Source organism: Bombus huntii, chromosome 3 (assembly GCF_024542735.1).
Source record: "Bombus huntii isolate Logan2020A chromosome 3, iyBomHunt1.1, whole genome shotgun sequence".
NCBI lineage: Eukaryota > Metazoa > Arthropoda > Insecta > Hymenoptera > Apidae > Bombus > Bombus huntii.
In genome coordinates, this window is record NC_066240.1 from 9,006,489 (window position 1) to 9,031,291 (window position 24,803).

General features: G+C 39.4%; 2 protein-coding genes across 12 annotated transcripts in view; both read left to right on the plus strand.

Moving 5' to 3' along the window:
• Positions 1-7,712, plus strand: part of LOC126863722 (ral guanine nucleotide dissociation stimulator) — a 43,633-nt gene extending 35,921 nt beyond the window's left edge. For all 5 annotated transcript variants that reach the window (XM_050614170.1, XM_050614173.1, XM_050614171.1 and 2 more), the window contains 5 exons: positions 2,952-3,056; positions 3,363-3,792; positions 4,265-4,887; positions 5,257-5,571; positions 5,662-7,712. In XM_050614170.1, coding sequence (XP_050470127.1) covers positions 2,952-3,056; positions 3,363-3,792; positions 4,265-4,887; positions 5,257-5,571; positions 5,662-6,306 — 2,118 coding nt within the window. In that variant the 3' untranslated portion in view covers positions 6,307-7,712. The remainder of the gene's footprint in view (positions 1-2,951; positions 3,057-3,362; positions 3,793-4,264; positions 4,888-5,256; positions 5,572-5,661) is intronic.
• LOC126863721 (whirlin) overlaps positions 7,585-24,803 on the plus strand; it is a 108,690-nt gene continuing 91,471 nt past the window's right edge. For 4 of the 7 annotated variants that reach the window (XM_050614166.1, XM_050614162.1, XM_050614164.1 and 1 more), the window contains exon 1: positions 7,850-10,403. The gene's annotated coding sequence lies outside the window, so the exon portion shown is untranslated. Of the gene's footprint in view, positions 7,732-7,809; positions 10,404-24,803 lie in introns of those variants that run through there. The other 3 variants (XM_050614161.1, XM_050614168.1, XM_050614167.1) reach the window with 3 other exon arrangements.

Sequence of the window (24,803 nt, forward strand, 5' to 3'; positions counted from 1 at the left end):
GCGGTCCCTATCGGTGCAGTTAGTAAATGTTGCATATTAGAGGCATAAATGGCAATGACACGGTTTGTTTCTTTCTGTGGCGATTCTATACGCGATTTCAAGAGGGAAAAGAGACATAGAAGACACGCAGAAGATATAGAGAGAAAGGGAAACGAGATCTTATACGGGTTCTCCGTATATTCCTCGCGAGGGGATATTACGATTTTCTTGTTGGTTTGCAGGTAAGTTATCCGACGGAGGGACCGGATAACTTTGGTGACGTTTTTAGCGTTGCAAATAAAACAGCAAACGTGTGTGCAGCGTGTTCAAACGAGAATCCTATTTTTAGTGGTCCCTGTTCCTTTGAAGGCCCCTTAACTTATTCCCTTGCAGCAGTTTCCGAGGATGTAATTGGCTGTGAATTCCAAGATCTTAGTTCCTTTGCTAAGAAATTAGTCTGTTGTTGAGTCTGTCGAGTCTGTTGTACTCCCTGTCTAGGTGTCTACGTGATTCGAAGAGAAAATTACGTATATTGTAATAAATGTCATGGTTAGCATAGTCATCAGTATCAGATATATAATATCAGTTATCGATAAATAGCATACAGTTAAATACCACGTCTATTTTGGGAGAATTTTACATTTCCCGAGATTAGAATATTTTAATATTTGAAGAAACATCGTCTGATCGTTGTATAAGTACTTCTTGCCTTTCTTATCGATACGACGTGTAAATTGATATGGAAAATGTACTTCGGTACCAGAGTTTGGAAAGTACTCGTGTTTTAAATTTTGTTATGTTGGCAAGTGAGTTATTGGTCTTTTTTATAAAACGAATAATATCGATAAATTCCATAAGATATATTTCTAAAATATACGTTTGTTTATCGAGTCGTTATGATTAAAATGGAAACAAACCTAAGATATAGAAGAAGGATAAGGGAATTAAAAAATTGGTATAATATTATGCGTCGGTTTATCAGCGATAAATTAATTATTCATCGACGAAGATACTAGCTTAGACATGTCTTTCGTGGTTAGTTCTTCGAACGTTCGAAATTCTCGCGGTCCCATAGGACTTGGGACATTTCCAAGTTCGTAAAATCTCTGAATTCGAGCAATGCGATGGAAAACTTAGGGCATGGAGGGTCGTAAAGCTCGAATGCTTCGAAGTCCTAGCGTTCTCGATGATCAAGTGGTGCTATCGAGTATAGAGTTCTGGAAATTCTGACTCTCGAAGACTCGTGTGACTTCTTCAAAAATCACGATTACAGATAAAAATATGGGGACAGAAGTACGTCAATAGCAATCGTATTCCTAGTACGATATTCCAAATCGCTTCATACAAATATAAATTTTACGGCGCAGCACGAGAATATTGCTATGATTGTTACATTTTAAGTACTCTTACAGGATCATGAGTGTTCATGCGATTCCTTCGCGTTACTTTGCAAATTTTCTATATTCTTCCATCGTTTTGCTGTATTTAAATTTCTCGAAATGTATAAACACTTCTGATCTAAATATGATCTTCAGTAGCAACGAGCAATCACAAACAACTCGTACGAAAAAGCAAACTCTGTAACAAGTTCATGAAATATTAAAGTTCTCCTTCGTCGTAAATAAATTGTCTTGACTTATGAAAATTACTTAACTCGCGGGCAGACACGCGCCATAATTAAAGCTTAAATACCAATTAAGAATTTAAAATCGGCTGTTATTCCCCTGCAGTTTACGGTACTGAATCACAAAGAAAACACTTGGATAAAGATCTCACCCTAGCTTCCTATCGTTCCGTGTTTATCGTACCGCGATGATATTACGAATTACGATGGTGTCCGGAAGTGACTCGCGCAGACTGAACATGGCGTGTTTATTTCTCGATTCGTGTTTGCATGAGGCTGCTGCCTGTAGTCGTGTTTCTGTTGGTCTCCTTTTGTTCGTCGGGTCTCCACGCGTCGGGGGAGAGGAAACGAGGGTTCCGCCTGGTTTTCCAGCTTGCACGATTGTTAAAAACCAGACTCAGCGGAGCCGCTCGTTTATAATCTTCTGTAATTGCCATCCACGGCTTGCGTTTTGGAATACCGGGCTGAAAATAGATGAAGGATCGTGTGATGAAATAAATTTGCGCCTGGGCTGGTTATTTAATAGTAGAAATACCAGAGTTTCTTTTCTCAGCTATTTCTCTTAAGTATATTTTTGGTATTAGAAAGAAATCGTGCGATGAAACAAATGTGTGCTTAAGCACAATATTTATTTCTAGAGATACAAGAGTATCGTTTCTCTGATATTTCGCTTAACTATGCTTTTGTTCCAGACGACTAAATATCGTGGTTCAAGTTATACTATTATTACTATTATTTATTTTATTTCAAGTCGCATCGATTACTATGACCATTAGCGACTATCTTTATATTCGGTGGCTTATTAGATTTTATTCGATACTTTAGCTTCTTTACAAAAGTTGATAATCTTTTGTTGGAACGGAATCGATCTGAGGATGTCCTCAAGTCTATTGTCGACATAATGTAATTCACGTCGTAGCTAAATCGGTTTCGTAAATTCTTGTAAAAATGAGAAACAGTTAGAATTCTTGTGACTTGAAACAATGAGGTTGTAAGAGAGGAAGAAAGAGAGAGGAGAGACGGTAGATCGCGAGGATAAAGCGTTTCATCCGGTTAATCACGATCCAAGTTGTAAAATGGACGAACGAGGTCAATTCGAAGCTGGAAGTCAATTATTTCAATAAATCTGCCGAGTGCACGACGTTCATTGATTAGCTTGTCCCCGTTAGAAAGATGGTTGTGCATGACAGGGGGTAGCTAGTGAAATTAATGGCGTAAATCATCCCCTGGTGGCGTGCTTTTGCCTGTGTAGCTCATTGTATACGTCGCCGTCACCGCCTACCTATACCCTCGACGGATGTCTGCCTTTTTCTTGTCGTAACTTTCGCCATTTGCTTCTACTTTGCAGCCCACGTGGCGTTTATGGGGCGAGGAAAGGGGCGATGGCGTCATATACACGGTGTACCTGAAGAAGGTTCGGTATCACAGGCCTACCAGGAGTCTCTCTGCATCGGTGAGTAATTTATATCGAATCTCTTCCAAACCTTCGAATACCTGAATTTCTTAGTTTCCAAATTTCCAAACCTCTGCATTTCTGATTATGAAATTCTTTAATTATACAATTTCCATACCTTTGAGTACCTTCTCAGTCTCTGGATTTTCCGAAACTCTCAATTTTCGTACGTTTCAATTTTTTCGTTAAAAATCTTGCCAGTATATAAATATTCAAAATCTGACAGATCTGCAAATTTGAAAAATGTTCAACCTCTGCAATTTTTAGGCGTTCCGACTTAACGATTTTGAAATACCCTTTCCACAGGATTCAGACGACGAGATTTCGCATTTAGAATGGGAGACGGTGAGAGTGCGTTTCCTGAAAGCCGGAACGGTGCAGCGGCTGGTAGAGAGTCTGGCGAACGACGACGGGGAACTCGAGTCGACATACATCAATGTCTTCTTGGCGACATATCGTGCATTCACTACGCCGCGAGAAGTGCTGGAGCTATTGTTGGCGAGGTACGACGCCCTCGACGAAGGATCCGGTGCCCTGACAGGTGAACAGCATCGAAAGACCCTAGTTCAGGCTCTTCACGTTTGGCTGGATGCCTATCCTGGTGACTGGAAGTCGCCGCCGAATCATCCATTGCTCAGTAGACTCCTGGACTTCACGCATCGACGACTTCCTGGCTCGGAACTCGAGCTCAAGGCAAGGCATCGTTTGCACAGGTTTCAGCGTGAAGATCAGATGGGTAAGGAAACTTTTATAACGCTATATCCTGCGTGATTAATTGATTAATCGTATACTATACGTAGTGGATTCTGTAGAACACCGGAAATTAAACATATAAATATTTATTTCTAGAGTTAGTTATATTGCAAGTAAATTATTGTTTTATAAATATTCATTGCTTAATTCTTCGGTCTGGAATGACAATTTAGTCGTGATAATTTAATACAGCAAGAAATTCCAGTCTTTACATATTATACTAACACACGTCAATCGATACATATTATCACACATCTCATTTCGTTCGTCGATTCTGTAACGCTACACGTCAACCGGAAGTTTATCACACCGCATATGACGTATTTAGTGTTATTTTAGATAAATACAGGAACTTACTACGTACAACTCATCCATTTGATTCACCGATTCAAAGAATACATATTTTCTATCTACGCAGAAAAATATTATCGTCCTAAATCATTATTTTCTTCTAGATTCTTGTATGGTGTACGATAATGGTCGACTACCACGTGGTTCCCCGGATCCGATCGTGGATCACTGGACGAATTACAGTTTCCCCGAAGTTCCACACCGGCATTTCGCCGAACAGTTAACCCGAATGGACGCCGAAGTGTTCAAAAAGCTCGTAGCCCATCAGTGCCTAGGTGCTGTCTGGTCCAGAAGAGATCGTTCGAGAAGTCACGACGCGGCCACGGTGTTGGCGACCGTGAATCAATTCAACGCTGTGTCGCTTCGAGTCATATCCACGATACTGATGGACCCGACGACGAAGCCTCAGGAACGAGCGAGAATCCTCGAGACGTGGATTGACATTGCTCAAGAACTACGCGTGTTGAAGAATTTTAGTAGCCTGAAGGCTATCGTGTCCGGTTTACAGAGTAATCCTGTGTATAGGTTGGAGAAATGTTGGCAGTCTATGCCCAGAGAGAAGCACGAGCTGTTCAGGGAACTGGAGAGAATCTTCTCAGAAGAGAATAACGCGTGGACGCAGCGAGAGCTTTTAATCAAGGAAGGTACCGCAAAGTTTGCTGACACTGCCGGCAGGAGCGATAGGCACTTGCAAAAGTTATTTCAGAAGCAGAATACTCACGCGGGAGTAAGTATAATTTTTAATTTACACATGTGCGTAAGTATTTTGGACACTTGGTGCAGTTTGATCAAAATTCGATTCAATTCCTCTATTATTCCAACATTGAACAACGCGTAAAGTCACTTAATTCAGGCGTCTCTTACTGTTTTGTTGTACTGTTATTAATTAATATCGAGTATTGTTCTTATCTATATCCACTGATTGTACTTATATGATCGTCTGAGATAAAATCAGATGCCACGATTAGATTAAGGAGCTTCATTTGTACTATTTTATATATTTACAATAATTTGAAAGTGTACCAAATACTTATGTATTCCTTGATTCATTGATTGCAATGTTGGATACAACGACTAACGAACTTTCTCTGTTTAGAATATCAGCTATGGCACGATACCGTATCTAGGAACTTTCCTAACGGATCTCACTATGATAGACACCGCGATACCAGATACGATAGCGGAAGGATTAATCAACTTTGATAAAAGACGGAAGGAGTTCGAGGTCCTCGCTAGGATAAGATTGCTCCAAGGTGCAGCGAACGCGTACAATTTCAGCACGGATCCATTGTTCGATCGTTGGTTTCATTCCGTGGTGGTGCTTGATGATCGGGAAGCATACAAACTGAGCTGTCAGATCGAGCCGCCGCCCCCTGGAAACACTCTGAATAATCGTGGCAAGAAGAAGCAGGTCAGCATGCTCTCCCTGATCTCGTTAATACGAACCCGTTCCCGATCACCTGTTCCTCGCGAGAAGCCTGAGCCCAGACTTATCTTGCAGAGTCATCAGGGTCATCGCAAAAACGACTCGATAGCCTCTACGTCGAGTTCGAGTAGCTCCCAGTTTTATTGCGACCTAGATTCTCTGCCGAGCTCGCCGCACAACTCTCTCGATCGACGCACCTCGCCGTCCCAGATGTCTAGTTCTTCCTCCAGCTCGTCTTTGCCATCATTGGACGTGTCCCTAAGCTCCGGCGGAGGAAGCGGAGCGACGAATCAGCACAACCGACTAGCACCGCCGACTCCCATCACCGCCAATGGAAACAGCACCAATGTCATTGGCCTGTCCAGTCCCAGTCATTCGCACAAGAGCTCGCCAGATTTTTACATAATTAAAGTCACCATGGAGACCGATAACGTTGAGACTGAGGGTGTGGTGCTGTACAAGTCTATCATGCTCTCGAACAACGAAAGGACCCCGCAAGTGATACGAAACGCGATGCTTAAGTTAGGAATAGAGGGCAGCTCCGACCAGTATACGCTAGCCCAGGTTCTTCCTGATCGTGAGATGGTTCTGCCAAACTCAGCGAACGTTTATTATGCCGTAAATACCGCGCACAATCTGAACTTCATTCTACGACCTAGAAGAGAGCCTAACGATAGCGTCACAGAAAGTCCTAAGAGCAAGACGAGTCACAAACGGTAGTGTTGAATGTCGAGAGAATAGGCTACTTCGTAATTAATATTTTGCTATGTTGCATCGGATGGAATATTGAGAGCGATAATCATGTCAACCGAAATATTTAGGAGAAATTTATTTATTCTTCGTGCGCCCTTTCATAAGGAGCATTTTGAAGAACGTTCTAGTTGAGAATCCGAAAGAATCTCATTAGGTTTGCGATGGTGCGTTCACATCGTCTCTTCTTTCACATTTTACCCATGACAGTACCAATGTTTAATATGTCGCGAAATTTTTTTATAGTGATAATCGTGAACGACGCGTTGACAGTGACATATTACATTTGGACATCATACGACGTTCAGTGTCTTTAGTATCAATTTTTGTTTCTTTCATCGTCACTCGCTCATCGCATAATTGTGTTAACACGACATTACCCGCCTACACGGTACTCGAATATAACATTAGCGTCATTTGTGCGGATCGCGGACTAATGTAGTTTTAGATTATATTTAGTGTAAGTCATTTAGGTCTCTTATCGACGCACACGCGAAACGAACAAAGACAAACGATGTAGTAGGTAGCTTGCGAGGTGCGCGAATGTAGCAGTTGTGTGTAGTCATGTGTAATTTATACAAGAAATCCTTGAGGATTGTAAGAGATTACGGCGATGAAGATTGTGACGGGCAAATAATGAGTATTCGCGAGAGAAACATTGTGATTTTGTACATAACTTTAGTGTCGTAGTGTGGCTTCGAGCGTAGTCGATCGGCCGCGAGAATCAAGTGGACCCAATGAAACAATTGTCAATTACTTTTTTCCGCGTTGCAATTGAGAGAAAAAAAAGTAGAAAAAAAGAACGAGGTCCAAAATTGTTCAAACAGCCATTCGTCCATTCCGTGATTCATTTTTCTTGTCCCGCATCTATGACAGCGATGCGAGGAACAGAGAGATTCGATTCTGTGATATTGGAATTTCTCATTTCGGCTTTGAATTTAATCGCGAAATGAAAAGAAAGAAAAACCGAAATCGAGTATATGCATACGTTTGATGCGAGTGAATATCAAATACTCGTTCCGATATCGAAGCTAAAAAACACATTAGAACGTGTGTGAACGTACGTTGATATATTTTTACAAAGACCTGCATGCATTTCGTATTAGGGCAAGTGAGAAGCATAGAAAAAAAAAAAAAAACAATCGCAAGATCCAAGCACGTTGGATTCGTGAAATACTACGCCGACGTGTCTGGATCCTTGATGTATCGTTTAGCTTAGGCAATTTTGTACTTACTTCTTATCGACCTTAATTTTCCAAGAAACGTCTTTAACTAGCTGTATCTGTTCGTGTACGCGTCAATTATTTACTGAAATTCGCGGAAGTTATATGTAATACGAGTCGATAAAGGCGAGAATAGATGGACCTACAATTTTACTAAGCTTTTTCATCCTAGGTATAGTATTCTTTATCCAATCCTCTTCCTTATTATTTATTTTTAACCATTCTAATTTCTTATTTTATTATCCTACAGAAACGAGAATAGATGGATCTACAGTTTTACTCATCTCCTTAACCCTAGATATAACACTCTTTATCCTAATTCTATTTTATATTATTTATCTTTGATCCCTATTTTCAACGAACCGTTTCATTCAAATTTCTTCTTTTATTATCCTATAGAAGTTCCTAGTAAATCCATATCTGTTCCTCGTGTCATCGATGCTTATCCAGATTGCGTTTATCCAGTCGAGAACTAACTTTTACGACCGTTCATTTCAAACATGAAGAGAGGATGGTCAGATCGTTACCGTACGAGACCGTGGAAAACCACGTCGTGTGGCCTCGTTGATGACTTCCGGTATGCCAACACATCCGGCACGCGAACCTGTTGATCACCTACCGCGAGGGTGCAAGTACCCCGATACTGCGGTAAAACGTGCAGGTAGGTGTTCCCCGGTCGCATTTAACAAAGGAAACAAACGGCAGGGGGTGGAATCGATGCTAATGGTTTCGACAAACGGCATACGATCATTTAACGAAACAGGAAGGGCGATCTATATCCCTCGTTTCTGTCCTCCCCGGTACGATCGATGCGATAAGGGTGAGCTTCCTCGAGCTGTTAGACACGCGTACCTAATATCGCGCTTCGAGTCTGCCGAACTGGTTCAAGGTCACCGGTTTACGTCAGAAATGCCAAACCAGAGGAATTCGAACGTGCATGCCGATAAAGTTCTTAATTGATCCTTAGTATCAGTTTCTTGCCACGTATGCCGTGTTGTGGTTAATACGATTATGAGCGAACCACTTGGAACGTCATGGGGAAAGGGATGGGGGTTCGCATGTAGCCTATGTAAATAAGAAATTTATGGTTGAAGGGTTTGTACTTAGAGATTTTGTGACGTTGAGAGCTCTCTTTATCGGAGATTCTTTTTCTTCAGCTGACGATTGTTGGAAATAATAGAAACGCTAGTTTATAAATAACTAAATATTTTGGAAATAATCGAATCATCGATAGGTATAATTAAAAAAATTTTTTTGGAATTAATGTACCATATCGTAATATTATTTTGTCTTTCAAAGTTGTAGTTACGACTCTGTTTCAATAACTTTGAATTTATGGAAGTTACAGTATTATTATGAGTCACGCGTGACTTTATGCATTTGATATGCAAGAAAGTGCATTTTTTGTTGAGTATCAAGAATGGTATTTCGATCACGAAAGTATTGTTTACTTGTGTGCTTTCTTGTTTTCCGTATCGCGTCATAGCTTTAATTTAGAGAGTTAATGCTGGCATCGCGTGTCTAGCTGTGATCGACAGCTGCTACTGCGTCGCTGAATTAACAGTGACTGCGTACAAATGGGCATTCCGGTTGGGAATCCATTAAACAAAGATATATTTCTGTTCATAGGAACAAAGATATATTTCTGCTGGTAGATACAAAGATGCATTTCTGCTTCGTTTCCTCCTTTGTTTTTCTTTCAAGCGTTTTAAATCACAAATAGACATTTTGTTTCCTATTTATGTGGAAAAAATGTAAAAGAATTCTTTCTGTCCTATCATGATATCCGTATGACACTGTTTGAATAAGGCTAATTAATTGACTCCTTTCGTTTTTATTATTTCGAGTCTATGTTAAAATTAAACATATACATTATTATAGTTAATCAATTATATCTACATATATGCTATGGTAGCTCTAAAAAGTTCCTAGCCAAAGGTCATACTTCTATTTCGATTTAATTCATATATTAACAAAATTCTCCTTATAAGAAGTTTAACAACATAGTATGTACCATAATTTTATTTACTTTAACGAATACATATTACGTTAACGTAATAGACGTCTTCTTCCGGGAATATTCTAAGACTATACTACAGCCAGAAACTTTCCAACAGCCATTACATCACGTGTATAAAATTCCTAAAGTGCACGTGCACCCGTACTCTCCCTAGACGACCCCTTGAAGAGAACCAAACTATCGTCGTATAACATCCAACATATACGTATTTACACGAAGCCAAGGAGAAAATTTTGCAACGGAAAGTGCTCTTGTAATATGTGAAATGCTCCCGGTACGAATCCACTTTACACATCCATGTCGCTTGAAATGTTCGTGACACCCTGTCGGCTGCGCTGGTGGCGAACGGCGGAGCTTGCGCCCTGGCGAATCTTTACGTTCCCTTGGTAGCCTCTAGACGGCAGTGGTGTGTCGGGTTAACATTGTACCCCTGGCCCCTCCGAGGCCACCCCCAGCCACCGATTGAACCGGTGAACCGGAGTCGAAGCAACCCCCAGCTAAGCCCTCGAGAGGCAGTCGTGAGCTTGGTGCCGAGCTGGGGCGATGCTCGTCGCTCGCGTGTGCTTCGCGATTGCACCGAGTGCTCGCCATTCCGTGTCGTTACGCGCGTCGTTCGTCCCGTATCGACATCGTCGCGGTCGATCGTCATCGTCGCCGCCCTCGACCTCATCTTCGTATCCATCCTGCTCGTCGTCGTTGTCACGGTTCACGTCGTTGTTCCCGAGGCTGCTGCCGCAACGAGGTCCGACGGTGCAACGACCGTGCGACCATCGGACAGCCGCACGTGAGCACGGCCCTGGATTCAACGCGAGATGAGAAGAAACGTGAGTCTCGAGAATCGACCCCGTGAGCACGTTCCCTTGGAACCCACAAATTCAAGGACAGGAAGCTGCTTCTCGCGAAGCGCGCCCCGCCGTGGCGCGAGATGGCAGAGGTCCCCGCGAAATTCCCATTCGAACGTCTTCGTCCCTTCTATGAAGGTTTATGTCAGGATAGTGGTTGAAGTTCGATTTCCGTCGGTGGATCGTAAAGATTCTTGTCGAAACTGCAAGCACTCTGAGATACGTTCCGTTTAAGGTTCTTTGGTCTGTAACAATATACTGGTTCTCGAGTCTGAGTCCTCTAAGTGTTTCATGCATAAATTGGTCTCGTATAAGTATACGTATAATCCTGTTATCTTTGATCCGGAGGATGAGTATTTTGAAGTAAGTTAAGTTTTGAAAATTTCTTTCTTGATACGGGTTGAGTTTACCTGAATTAGAGATTCTCGAAGGATCCTGTATAATTACGTACATGTAATTTCCCATTATGTTGGACTTGAAGGATGCGCGTTCCGTAGTAAGTTGGTAGGTTCTGAAGATTTTTCTGTTAGTCGGCATTGAATATTCAGTTTGCTAGATTCCATAATTACTAGATTACATAGTTTTCTACGAGTCTGTAGAAATGTTTCTTTACTCTTTGAAAATTTTCAAGTAATTTTTCCATCAGCTGTTCCATTCTTCGCACCAGGTTTCAAACTTTTCATTCATTGGAACGTTCGAACTGTATTTTTGTACACCTGTATCCCTTATAAAGACGTTTCTTCTTTAAGAATACTAGTTTTAAGCACCTTGATCAATCGACGAGCCCTAATCATTATCGTCGAAGTTCAACCGCAAGCTTAAAAATTCCATTTTGCAAGCAACGTTTGCCTGAAAGCACACGCTATGCAAAAACTTGCATCACGCTGCAGGGTGAGATCGATAAGCTGACTGCCCCTTTGAAAATATTTAATATATAATGCAGTCACGGTGTTTTTGTTCACGTTTCACATATAAATCTACAAATGTTCGGCAAAAACTACGGTTGCAACCAACCCGTGTAATTCTAGAAGGGAAAAAATGGGGTGGAAGGAAGCCGCGTTTATCGGCGCGATTCCTTTGCTAGGGAAAAAAGAAAGATTCCACTTGTAACGATCACGTGCGTTCCATCGAGCACAGATTCCACTTGACTGCACGCCTGATTCCGTAAAATCGGCACGAGACCAGTTTCAACCCTTAAAAAACCACTCTGATGGTTCTTGCGACACGTAACATTGCTATCTCCAGCGAAATCTTCGCATTTTGCTATCCTTATCCTGCGTGTTTCTTTGAGGCCGCAGTTTATCTTCGTTTAGGCTGCTTCCGTCTGGCCACGAGAAACTCTAAAGTCAAGTGGCAGATATTCTCTCGTTCTCAGCCATTTCTCGTTTTCACCGGATTTTCCACATTTTACGTGTTCGTCACGTACTATCTCCATAACTTCCACTTGTTTCCCGCTTACACTTTTATATCTCTCTTCTCGTCACTCGCCTCTGTGTCCTTTATATTTTGTTCTTTTCTACGGACACGCTTCAGGTCCGGTTTTGGCCCCGTTTTTGGTTTTATCTTCGGGGATGTTTCGCTTTTGACCGTGGTTGATGGCATGTCTGGCGGTTATATGGTTTGCTTCGTGTAATTTGTAATATGCAAGAGGAATTTTAAAACGACATGTCCTGTATCTGGAAATCTTTATTTCTATTAGATTGCTGGAAAGGTTTTCGATAACCTTTCTGTAAGTAAGTTCTGTTTCGTATTTGGCTGTAATAAAACAAATATCGTTTTAATATATATATATGAGATATATAAACATAAAATAATTTCATTTAAATCGTCAGTAATGTTTCTATCGGTTTCCATTCTCGTTTCTATAGATCCGAAGAAAACAACAGGGTTATTATTATTATTTCACTTAAAGTTCTCTTATATTCTGTAACTTATGAACAAGAATATATCTTGGAAACTGTCTCCGTCAGCCTTTGTTTCCATCAATTTTCCATCCGTATCACTGTCCCGGTTTTATCACTGTCTCCTATCGTTCTTCTCTTCCCCTGTCCTGCTGACGCGTTTCCAACGCGTACAGCAAACATTCCTTTGCTTTTATTATTAGCCATCAACGCCTCCACCTCCACTAGCAACCGCTTTGCACGCCCCCGTTTCTCTGGTCTCCTACCCACGGACTCGCATCCCGTATCGCATTCCTCTCGATGTGGTATAGCGCGATCGATCTATCGCGTTCGAACGACCTCGCGTTACACTTGTGCAGGACGACTCGTCGAATTTCAATTTTGACCCTTCAGGTGCAACGCACGTTTCGATGTTCTCTTTCCATATGGCGGTGCATACTGCTTAGAGAGAAGGACATAGTTATAAAATAGTATAACACGGATTTCTTTGTAGTCTTGCAGAGATGTGGATATTTTACAAGAGCTGACATTATATATATTTGTTATATTTAAGTACACTTTTTATAATCAAAATTTAAATATATATATATATACATATGGAAAAAGTTTTCTGAAAGATAACAAAATTTTGAGAAGATGAGGTAAAGAATAGATAATGCAATAGAAAGTTGACTTTTTTTCAAACCTTAGAATCTCTGGGACACATTGGCAGAAATAGAATATCGCATAAAATATTCCGCCTTATTACACTAATTACGAACGCTAAGTGACTTGATGATTCCGAATGGAATTCCACGGCTGTGGAGTACTAATACAGAAAGATACGTATCATACAACATTTTCTACGATGTACCAGCTCCTACCGCTATCTGCAAGAGTACAATTCATACAGAATCACCAAACAGGCTACCGTTCATTGCAAAATGAACCTAGACTGAATTTTCCAAAGCGAGGACTTTGAAGAAGACCTCGAACACACGCCGCTGTGTTAATTAAGGCCAGTTGTCGAGTTTCTCCTCGTTTGACAGATCTGTCAATGAAGGTTTTTCGTTTGGCCGTTGTATATTTGCTCGCGATTATCCGCCTGTCCCTGGGACATATCGGCTATGCTGTCGATTCGATGGTAGTTCCAGCTGCGAGATATTACTCGAACGTCTGCGTCTGATGGGAAATGGGCGAGTTAATCGAACTTTCTGTTCGATGGCTGGCAATAGGGTTGGGGTAGCTTTTTGTACATAGATTCAGTGGAAAACTGTTTCTTCTTTTTCTTCCTGGTAATCCGTTGAAGTGGATCGTAGGATGGAATGTTGAAAGAATAACGAAAAAGCTTAGGATAGAGAAGTAGCGGTTTATGGAAAATTCCAGACAGTTACCCTTTCCTTTCTTCGAGCTTCGAAATAGACGTTCCTTACGTAACGAGAATTTTTTTTTTTTTTAAGTATTCTGATCTTTCACTCGTTCTTTCTTAGAATCTCGTCCAAAGGTCGATCTTTTATATTTTGCTTTATCCAAGCGGAGAGAGATGCTTTTTATATGAGAAATGATTTTCAACATCTGTCACTGTGTTGCTCATCTATTTTTGACTAGTAGTTCACTGCATAAGATTCGACGATAAAGCTGAATGTAATGGACTTGGAAAGTTCAACCAATTTGGAATCGAATTAGAAATAATTTATTAATTCGTTTCGAATCTTCTAGTTACTCTTTCTTAATTAGAATCTGATTCTAAGAGACAACAAGTAATTCGGTATTTTCACACAAAGCGGAATTTTTTACAAACTGTATTAACGGCGAGGACGACAATGGCAAACAGGAAATTTAGCACGAGAAAGCAGGGCCGCGAAGAAAGCTTACATAACGAAGCAACTTCTAATTGCTGGAAACTCGATTGATAAGTTCGTCGAGCAGCAGCAACTCTGGCGAAACATCGACTGTCACGGTGAATTAATTTTCTGCCAACTTGAGCCATCAAGTTACAACAACCTCTACAACGATCTTATCATCGTACTATTAACAATCGTCAGTGACTTTTTCATCAACTTTTCGGCAAACTAATTTTATCTTAATCGTATATATAACGCATTTAGCTATATTATTACATACATATATTAAAAGCCAATAATTTTAACGTTAATAAATAGTTCATTTCTAGAATCAATTTCTTTGTAGATTCGAGATATGTCAATCTTCTAAGAAACCAACGATTTAGGAATCTAACTGATACCCGTAATTCCGATGATTCTTTAATATCCTAACGCTATTTAAAGCAATAAACTCGTAGTTTAAGTACACAGCGGGTGTTCCCAAGCAGTTTCTTCATTTATCAAACGGGGATCAATTTCGAATTATTCATTCGTGGACGGGGGTACATGTAAATAGGACGATTCACGGCTGATTTCCATTGCAAATCAGGCTCTCAGCCGGAAAACAGGATTTTCGGAGTTCGTTTTGGACCCTCGATGAGAATTCCCAATACCGTCGATGCTCGTCCCGCGATTTTCTTCTTCCTCTTTCCCCTTCCTCTTCGTCGTTCGCCTTGATCCTTTCGCGGCCGACCGATAAAAATTACTCGAAATTACTTTGGACGTTGATCGCGTCGCGATTACGTATTCATGACAGCCACCGCACCACCAGTTATCTTTGCAGACGTTTTACGACATCGCGTAACCTCTCAAGCTCGATATATCTATATATACAACGTCGTGTTCATAAATTCTTCACGCCGGCGATGTACTAATAACAATTTCGAAGATAATGAGAAAGGTAAAATTATTTACGTGGAAGATTAGTCTACTACGCTTTTGTGGTTCTTTGATGATACCGTCGTACGAAGGCCGCAGGCGAATAATATGAGAAGTTACATTTTTTGCCTTTTACAGAACGATTTTATAACTCGACTATGTTGTCGATCCGTTCTATATCCAAATCGTCTTTCTATTTGATTTTGGAATTAAATACGTATATATTCTCGGAATATTCGTACATTGGAATTTTTCGATGAAAGAACAAACATTTTGAATTGTTTAATTCATTAGGAAAGAACAGTAAAACGTTACATCCATCGTTCATTAAACAGATCTTACGCAGAAGCAATGTTTTTTGATGCTTTTTTAAAGAAATTACGAACGAATTTATTATAAAACCTAATATAATACTGACGATAGATTATGGTGATAGATTGTGATAGTGATTCATGGACGATATCTAGATTTTCATTTGGTCTTTCTGAATGACAGAAGTCCGAATGATATACCGTGGGAATGATAAAATGGCTTGCGACGATGCTGACGCTGAGGAATTTATGGTTGACTAACTTTTTAGTACGATAAATGAAAGTTAAACTATGTACAGCGTATCATGTTTCATTCAACTCTTCTGTGTTCTGTGCATCATTTTCGACGTAATTCTATTTTTCTATTGTTATGGGATTTCTTAAGATTAAGGAAACATGAAATTAAAAAATATTTATCGGTGTTTCTCTTAACGAATAAATCAATATGGTGATACATTTTATGCAATAAAAATTATAAATCTCTTAAGAAAAAAAAGCATGTTCAAACGTATCTAGTGAAACATAGAAAATATGCCAACACAGCTAATCTACATATTCTCGACGCGAAGCAGTAGTATTTTCATGCTTTTCCTGTTCGTAGAATCCAGTTATATTGGAGTTCATTCTTCGTTACCAATTCAGTCTTTTTCAAATCGATCGTAATACGTCGTCATAACTCCTCGACGAACAAAGTCGATTTTCTCATTCTTCCATTACGATCACGTTCGAGGATCGTTTCGTTTGAAACTTTTCTCTTCCCGGCGAATCAAGGCTATTCAATTTGATAAAAATTCTTGCCGAAAACCCTGGAACGTTGTAGCGACGTTGCACAATACGAGGGAAAGCTTTGCATTTTAAAAAGTACGCGTAGAAGAATCGATTAATCGAACGTGCTTGTCGAAAGCACTTAGCGTTCGACGTTTCGCCGATTTATCTCCGTTTCGTGCAATCGATCACGTTGAGAAAAAAGGGCGAAACGAATGGCCAGAGTGCGTATTAATTTTGAAGCTGCGATTGGAACTTTTTGCGCTTCAAAATTGCGTTAATCTTTTCACAACGTCATGTAACTTGAAAATGAGAAATTGCGATTAATTATAATTTTTAGCCTCGTAAACAAAGAAAACTTCGGTTGCGCAGGGTTAAAGCGATCTTCCGATTCTCTACGCTTATTCGAAGAAAGTTCCAATGTTAACTCGTACAAGGTTGCTGCTATCTTTTTTTCTTTCTCCATCCTTTCTCAAACGGCGCGAGTTAATTCGAACAAGTTGCTTGGATCAAGGATTCGTTCTTCTTCGGGGCACCTTTTCAGACTCTTGAAGCTCCTTTGAGCTTTGCGTTCACTTAATTCGTGGAAGTTGGTTTGTTTTTTTTCAGGACTAATTAATCGTGATGTTAGCTTTTAACGGCTCGTTTTATATCGATAATTTCGAAGAAGGTTGAGCAACTTTCTTCAACAGTATCGCACAATTAGATTAACTTGCAGAATTTTTCATTGATAGTCGTGAAAAACGTAATTTCCATCGATAGATATTGATACTATAGATTGGTATAGATGGATAAATTAATTGTACAATTAAAGATCGAATAATGAAGTGGAATTTTATAAAGTTGTCGGTGTTAAAAATTTGACACGAACATATACGCCAACTATACGCGACCGGTGATGTGTATATTCAAATCAAGAGGCTCCTCGATTTGAAACGTTATCGCTTACGAAATCTTTCTCCCGAAGTAAATTAGGTTAGAGGTGTTTGCATGCTCGTGTAACCGCGTGTTCACGATATTTCAGGGCTTAATTGGTGTCACCGTAGGCAAGCAGCCTACCGACGCTGAATCGTTCTGTTTTTCTTTCGCCGAGGACGAGGGTGCTTCCAGCGTGCTCTGTTCTTTTCTTCTCGAATCCTACACACGTGTAGTTAACGAACTTGTGCCCCCGTACTAATTCGAACACGTTTTCTCAACGTGTTCGATCGTGTTCCCCATTAATTTGTCGGATGATCCAATGCCAGCGAAGATATTCCTCCAACGAATTATTTGTCCATATTACTCTGTGTTTTTGTTTTATTTAATAAATGAATTCATTACATTACTGTGATACTCGCAAAGGATAGTTTCGAGTTTCAAGGATTAATACCAGAGCCATCGACGATTGAAGTATAAAACTTGTATAGGAATTAGAAATAACAGAAAGTAACAAGTTTTCGGTAAGCCTCTGGCGTACTGAATTTTTGTTTATTAAAAAAGTATTGCAAGGGCTGAAACAAGTGACAATCAAAGTGTTACGTCTGGTCCCCGTTAAGGTCTAATAATTCTTGTTTGATCCATGCCGACATTTCTGCACAAACCACTTAGAATTACGCGATTTAAAAGTTACGCACCGATTCATGTAAATTCTTTATATAGTCACTTTACTGCAGTTTTCTTTTCAATATTTTATCACTGACACCATTTTTTTCTTCGTAGTACTTAGTTACGATGTTTTATATCGTGTAAGTTTCGATATAAAATTGGACAATTCACACATTTCTCGTGTTTCCAATTCGTTCTTCGCAAAACGATATCGAGTACACGGATTGTTATTGAAATAAAGATCGAGCAATTTCAATTTCACACGGATTTAAGGTGTCATTTTTGGGTCACCAAGTATCGAAACTGGGTGTCACTGATTTTTTGGATGACGTGGCGTTCAGCGTGTGAAGGATGGTCGATCGGTGTCACGGTACACGGGTTTCTAGTTCGCTAGTTAAGATAAATTCTATTTCTCCTTTCTCCCACAGCGAATATTATTCAGGCTACCATCTGATTATTATTATTTATTTTGTTTATTTATTCTTAGTCCGCGCCTTTCGGCTTTGGACGACTTCGGATTACATCTCTTATAATACCTTTACTTATATCTAACGTTTATCCTTTTTTGGCTTTTGCTTCCTTGCTGTGCTCCCTCCCTGTCGCCATCTGATTATTCTTCAGTTTGAAAATTATAGGAAACAGTACCAGGACCAAATTTCAACAAGGGAGGATACATCTGAAGAAAACAGTTTCTGGTTTAAATTATCGAGAAAAATTTGGACGATGTCCTTTGGAAAATTAGGGAGAGAAAAAGGATAATTATTTGTCGGGCCGATTACTTTACTCGATGCCATTAGTTTTTTCCTCGACGACTCGAAATAGTTAAAAGACGGTGGCATCAGGCGATGACCGAGACTTTCAACGTCGATTCGCTGTGAAGTGGACTAATTGCTAGCTTCGTAGACTCGGTTCTTCGCTTTCCAACGAAAGATTTGCAATCGAGGCAAATCGAGTCTGTTTTCTTTTCTTAATTGGAAACCGGCGACGTCGCCTGTTTGATTAGAACCCGTAATCGGTTAAATCTCTCGCCAGACGCTTGTAAAGTCTTCAAAGAACGTTCGTGTAAATTTATTACGGGCTTCTCAGTTGCTAACTTATAAGAAGATGAACTTTTGCTTGCCATTTATGTATATTTAATACTAGAATAACCAGCTCCTCGCGTGTATATAAATGCAGTGTACATGAATATTTATAATTAGAGGATGATAAAAATCTTGTTTCCATTTCAATAAAAGTGTCTTCGTTTAAATTTGTCAAAAACTTCCACATGTTTTTGCTAATTGTAAAAAGAAACTGAAATCCATCATTTTCATTAACACAATAAGAAATGTAGTTCTTCAAAAAGTAATAGAAAGGGAAAGTACAATTATTTATTTTATGTGCAAAGCAATATTATATCAGCGCAATAATCATTTAATGATAACTATAGATGTTGTCATTATGACGTTTTCGTAACATATAACATTTGCTCCATTTTCTATGAATGTCTTACTCTCTGAATGTTCTACACCTTTGACATTTTTCATAATAGAGTAAAAAAAAAAATATATTATTTCTCAAGTACTCATCCTTGAAAAAAATTTCATCGCCACAAAAGGAACCAGCCCTCTAAAACCTGGTACTTTTTCCCCACTCCACCGAACAAGAACAAGACCCTAGTTCTCTGTGACATTCATTTTAATTTTCACTTCCGCGAGCCCCTTTCAAACTCTCCTTCGACAATAGGGACTACATCCTCTTGCATTTTCCAACGTTCCAATGTTTCCGTTCCCCGTCCAGTTCCTAATCTTCCTCAACGTTCACTCGATTGTTCCCGATACAGAGATCCCACCTTCGTCTCTGACATTAGTAGAATTCTCTCTCTTTTTGTCTTTCTCCTTTTTTTCTCTTTCTAATCATCCTGCACCAGTATGGTTGCTGGAAATGATACAGCAAGGTTGTTAAACGAAGCTTCAAGCGGTCATATCGATTAATCTAACCACACTTTGGCGCCGAAATCATTTTCCGTACGTATTTCGAGGATAGAATTTGAACGTGGTTAATCAAGAATTCGTTTGAAAAATTCCTAAATTCGATTTTCCCCAAAACGAGGCCCTGAACGAAGAATATTCACTCTATGTTTCCAACTTATCTATTGATTATACTCGCGTCAAACTGCCATTAGACAAATTTCTGTATATTTGGAAAGTTTGTAAATTCGATTTTCTCGAATATAAAGTGTCCAACGTAATTTTCTTATTCTTAGATCTTTATCATCTTATTTTGAACTATAGAATCTCCCTGGCCTCGATTGTACGATGAATTAAATTCATAGTCCTAAACCATAGTGCATGAAGCAATAATCTGTGGAACACAGTAGTGTCCGAACGCTATTAATAAAAATCGCTGTATTTACTAGAGTAGGCGGGAACAGTTTCCACGTTCGGTTCTCCATTTCCGTGGCCTCGTAACCTTTCACCATCCCCACGTTGGACATGCACGAAGGGTAGAATTTTTCTAAGAACCAGGAGCCTTTGGTGGCTAATAAGCGACGCGAGTAGCCCGAGCCTCTGGCGTTGAATCAGCTCGTTTCCTCTGGCTGGCGGAAGACTGGGCCGCCTCTCTCTCCTTTCTCCTCTCGTAACACTTTCCAGCCCTCGACCTCGTGGCCGAGGATCGATGCCTGTGACGTGGTGCGTGAGCACGCCTTCCGTGGAAAAAAGGGAAGTGGGGGCGAACACGTTAATAACTAATAGCAATGCTCGTCCGCATTTTACTGTCCAGTGATATACACTTCAATCGTTGTACGGACCGAGGTGAGTCAGTCGGTTGCAACATTAATCCATTTGCGAGATCAACTTCTGACGATGATTCGATCCAAGGAATGATCATAGGGATTTAACGCAATGATTAGCCCGTGAAATTATTCAAAGATGCATGAGATAATAGTGTTCGTGAAATGATTAGGGGCGATTTATTCCGAGGGCTAGCTTTCAAGCGAAAAACACGGTATTTGATTGAGCCCGATCTGTTTTTAGCGGCAATGGAAAGAATTATTTCACGATGGAGATTACGTCTTAAACGGACAAGATATCGAGATAAGAGTTATCCTTTTCAACGCATTCGTTGCTTTAATGGGCAATGGTAAAATGTCTGATATATTTCATGTTTTGTTTCTTTTATTCTTGTACAATATATTCGATACAATTTTTTGTAAATCTAGCACGTAGCTTAGGAATATTAATTTACTTCGTATACGAAAATTAAATCTAAATTCGTTTTAAAGTATTTACTATAACGTTTATATACGCATGACACTAGTGGACAACGTGTCGAAAATATCATTGCCAATTTTTACTTAATTTCCGTTCCTAAATCACGCATATTAATACGTACATAATCGTTCAGGTGATATATATCGCATGCATGATAAACATCCAACGCAAGCCACAATTTCCTCTTTCGAGTCATCCAATAAGGGTGCGTTCACCCGCGAAATATTGGACACGCTCGCAAAGACCCACACGCTCGGTCATTCGTTACTGTTCGTTACACTTTCAGTCGCAACATGAAAAACCATTGATACAATTTTATCTCACACGTTTCACGTGTGAATAGCAAACTGATACATCGAGTTAGCGGACCAGCTACGACGAAAGTATTGTTCCTCTCGTATAGTTTTCACGCTATGTTCATTCCCTCTGTTTCTCTGAACGTGACCCTCTTTACAAACTGCGTCTCTTTTGTTCCCTCTTGTAGCTATTAGTATTATTTTTTTCTTGCATTCGGTGTCGATAGACCGATCAGTTCTCGTATAATGAAACGTGTTTGCATAGAAAAGGTACAAGCCTCGTTTCAATGCCTTTTTCCAGCAGATTCGCTTTCATCCGCTGTACCAGACACTTTTGCGAGCAACCGGTGTGTCCATCGTGGATCTGGGAAACAATCTGAATATTTATTCGCGATCTCTTAACATAAATCTCGGTTTACCACCTACACTATAATACCTTGCCACACTCGTACGAATTATGTGTTATGATTCAATAAGAGTAGATTTTATTCGTAACAAAGTTTCATTTCAACTCTGTCTTTAGCTATTGATCTATGGACATGTTCTGTGAACATTTCTGAACATTTCTGTATAGAAATTTTGTATAGAGCGAGATGTAAATGGTAGTATAATCGGAAAAGAGATGACTTTACCGATTTGTAATTAGTCAAAGACAGTAATCTTTAAGCACCATACTAAATTGAATAAATATTAACACATAAAATGTTTAATATCAAAAATAAATCACACGATAAAGGAAATATTATTTTCTCAAATTCTCTTTTTTCCCAATTTCTTCAAATTAAAAATCGTCAAAAAAAGAAATAATAATACAATTAATTATTGATTATCGATGAAGATTGATATTTGAGCTAAATATGTCAATCTCGGACTACCCTGAGAAATCGCCAACTGAAGGAAAGCCAGGTTCAAAGTAGTAAGGTGCGATGCATATTTTTACATTGCTCCTTTCGGCTCGCGTACTTTTATTAGAGGCAAAACCAGCTTGTGATTAAAGGAGGTTGGTTTTTTACGCTCCAAGCCAACCCCTGCTCGTTACGTTACGAGTTTATCGCTGCATGGTGTTCTCGAGCTCGTGAGTTACGCGTAATCGGTCACAAAGTCGATACACTCGAGGTTCTAATGGTAATTACCTTGGTAAGTCGCGTTGCGGCTTATGCAGGGATTCCCTTTCCTTGCCTCTGGTCTTTTTTTCTTCTGTCGCGTGGAAGGATAACATCTACCGCGGTCTAATCGCGTTTTTAATTTCATAAATGTTCAACTATACAACCAAACTGGCCGACTAAATGATGTATACGAAGCTATAAGCAAGCTCGACTTAAATTTTTTAATAATATAATGCACCAGTTTTTCAAATATATAATAATTATAAACGAATGGAACAAAAGTTTCAATGATATTTTCATTATTCTTCACTTCTGTTAATTTCCCTACGCGCAGTCTGAAGACCTCTCAGATTTTTATTCTTCATCATTTGTTAGAATTTTTAAGTCCTCTTTTTTTGTTTTCTGCCTTTTAATAGTTTTTTTTATATTCTTTTAATTTACAGATCTTTTATAACTTAAATACTTCCTTCTGCAAATTTTGGTTGTTGTTTAATTGTTTATTAAAATGTTCAAGTCTTCCTTTTTGTTTCTTCCATTTTCAGATAAACCTTATTAAGCAGGAATTACATATTACATATCAGAGATCGAAAATACAATATTTGTTTTGTAATCTCGAAACATCAATATTCATTACATCGCGTCATACTTGCTAAAATACAATAATTTAATATTTGTATAATATATCCATTCGATTTACATCACATTATCCTCACTAATAAAGCGCTATTAGCCTTCAAATGATATCGTTGAATTATATCTGAATGTAGCTTGAACATAAATTAACGTTGTTGTAGGATATTTAACCCTTCGTTAGCACGCGAAATTTTATCCATGAATTTCTTTCCTGAGAAGGATTTTGATTTTTATTAAAAAAAATATTTGAAACGTTTGGCTTAACGAATAATTGTATAATATATCCAGATGACGCTGGTAAGCGTTTAGAAGTTTTTCTAGGTTTTTTGAAAGCCTAGAATGATAAAAAACATCAACTTTATATATCAGTGTCGCAATTTGTTTGCATAATATGAAAGAATTTGTTACCTTATGGATAATTTTAATTTTTATATATGTTCTATAATTTACACGTTAAAACAAAGGCTCCAAAATTAAATAATTTAGCCCAATCGTTTCTTTGGTGTTTACAGACCAATGACATCACTGATGGTTAAATTATTACCAATGTATCAAAAATTCACGAGACCATACAATATACAGAGACGCCAGCTTGATCAATAGATGCAACGAATTTTTAAAAACAACGATCGAATAACTCTCCGCGATGTTTTATTATTTCAAATAGAAATCCTATGGTAACAATAGGTACATCTCATTGTCGTGTCAGAATGATTCTAATACGCATTAAGGGAATTGGATGAAGAGAAACGGCGCGTTAACAGACGCGCGTTAATTTCGATGAAACTCGGCAACGTCCTATTGTAACCCTAACCCAGATTCGATACCGAACTTGGCCATTTGCATGTTTCTATACCGACATCACGTTTTTTAAAGCATCCATGGAGATTCGTCTAAACTTCTCCGTGAAATCTAGAGCGTCGGATAAAAAAAAGCACACTCAGGATGAAAAACAAAATACACGCGAATGCTTAAAAAGCACAGTTTGGAGCGAAACTGGCCGAGAGAAAGTAGGATAAAAAAAAGCGGAGAGAGAGAGAGAGAGAGAGAGAAAGAGAGAGAGAGAGGAAAATCACACAGCGAGAATAGGGAGAGATAATCGAAAAGAGGGCAAAGCTGGAGCGCAAAATTAACCCTATCTGGCATCAAGGTTCATGCAACAGGCTGCCCCCACGGTCTCGAATTGTTTACTTGGAAAAGGACTCGTGTGTGAACCTGCGTGCAACAAGAGAAAAAAGGGGAAAAATAGAGGTGAAGGGTTGTCAGGGCACTTTTCGAAATGTCGTTTACAGTAATTTAAGATAATGTCGGATAATTTCCTTTTAGATAACTATCGTTGTTCAATCTTGCGTCAACTGGCCCATCGTATGCTCTCTCGATCCCTAGAGATCACGCGTTCTAGTTCCTCTCTAACATTTTTGTCCCATCATTCGCTTTGTTTCTTCTTTTCCTCCCTTTTCTTTTCTTTTAGCTTTCAGTCGCTTTATGCTTTAGTTGGTGATAGAAAGAAGTTCAGTTTTCACGATGAAATGCCAGTGGGTAAATGCTACCAGGACAGTTCGGAACTGTCCCATTGATCCGCGCACATGCTAACCTCCCGACCACACGCGAAGCCGTCACGCTAACCATCACGAGAAAATGGATTCGATCTTTCTATTTCGTTAAAAGATCGGCTGACCCCGGACAATGCGACTGAATACTTGCATCGTCACACATTATCTTTTTGTTATCGCGATGCGTGTTCTCGATGGTACGATTTTTACGTAGTCGTGGTCAATGAAAAGTCAAAAC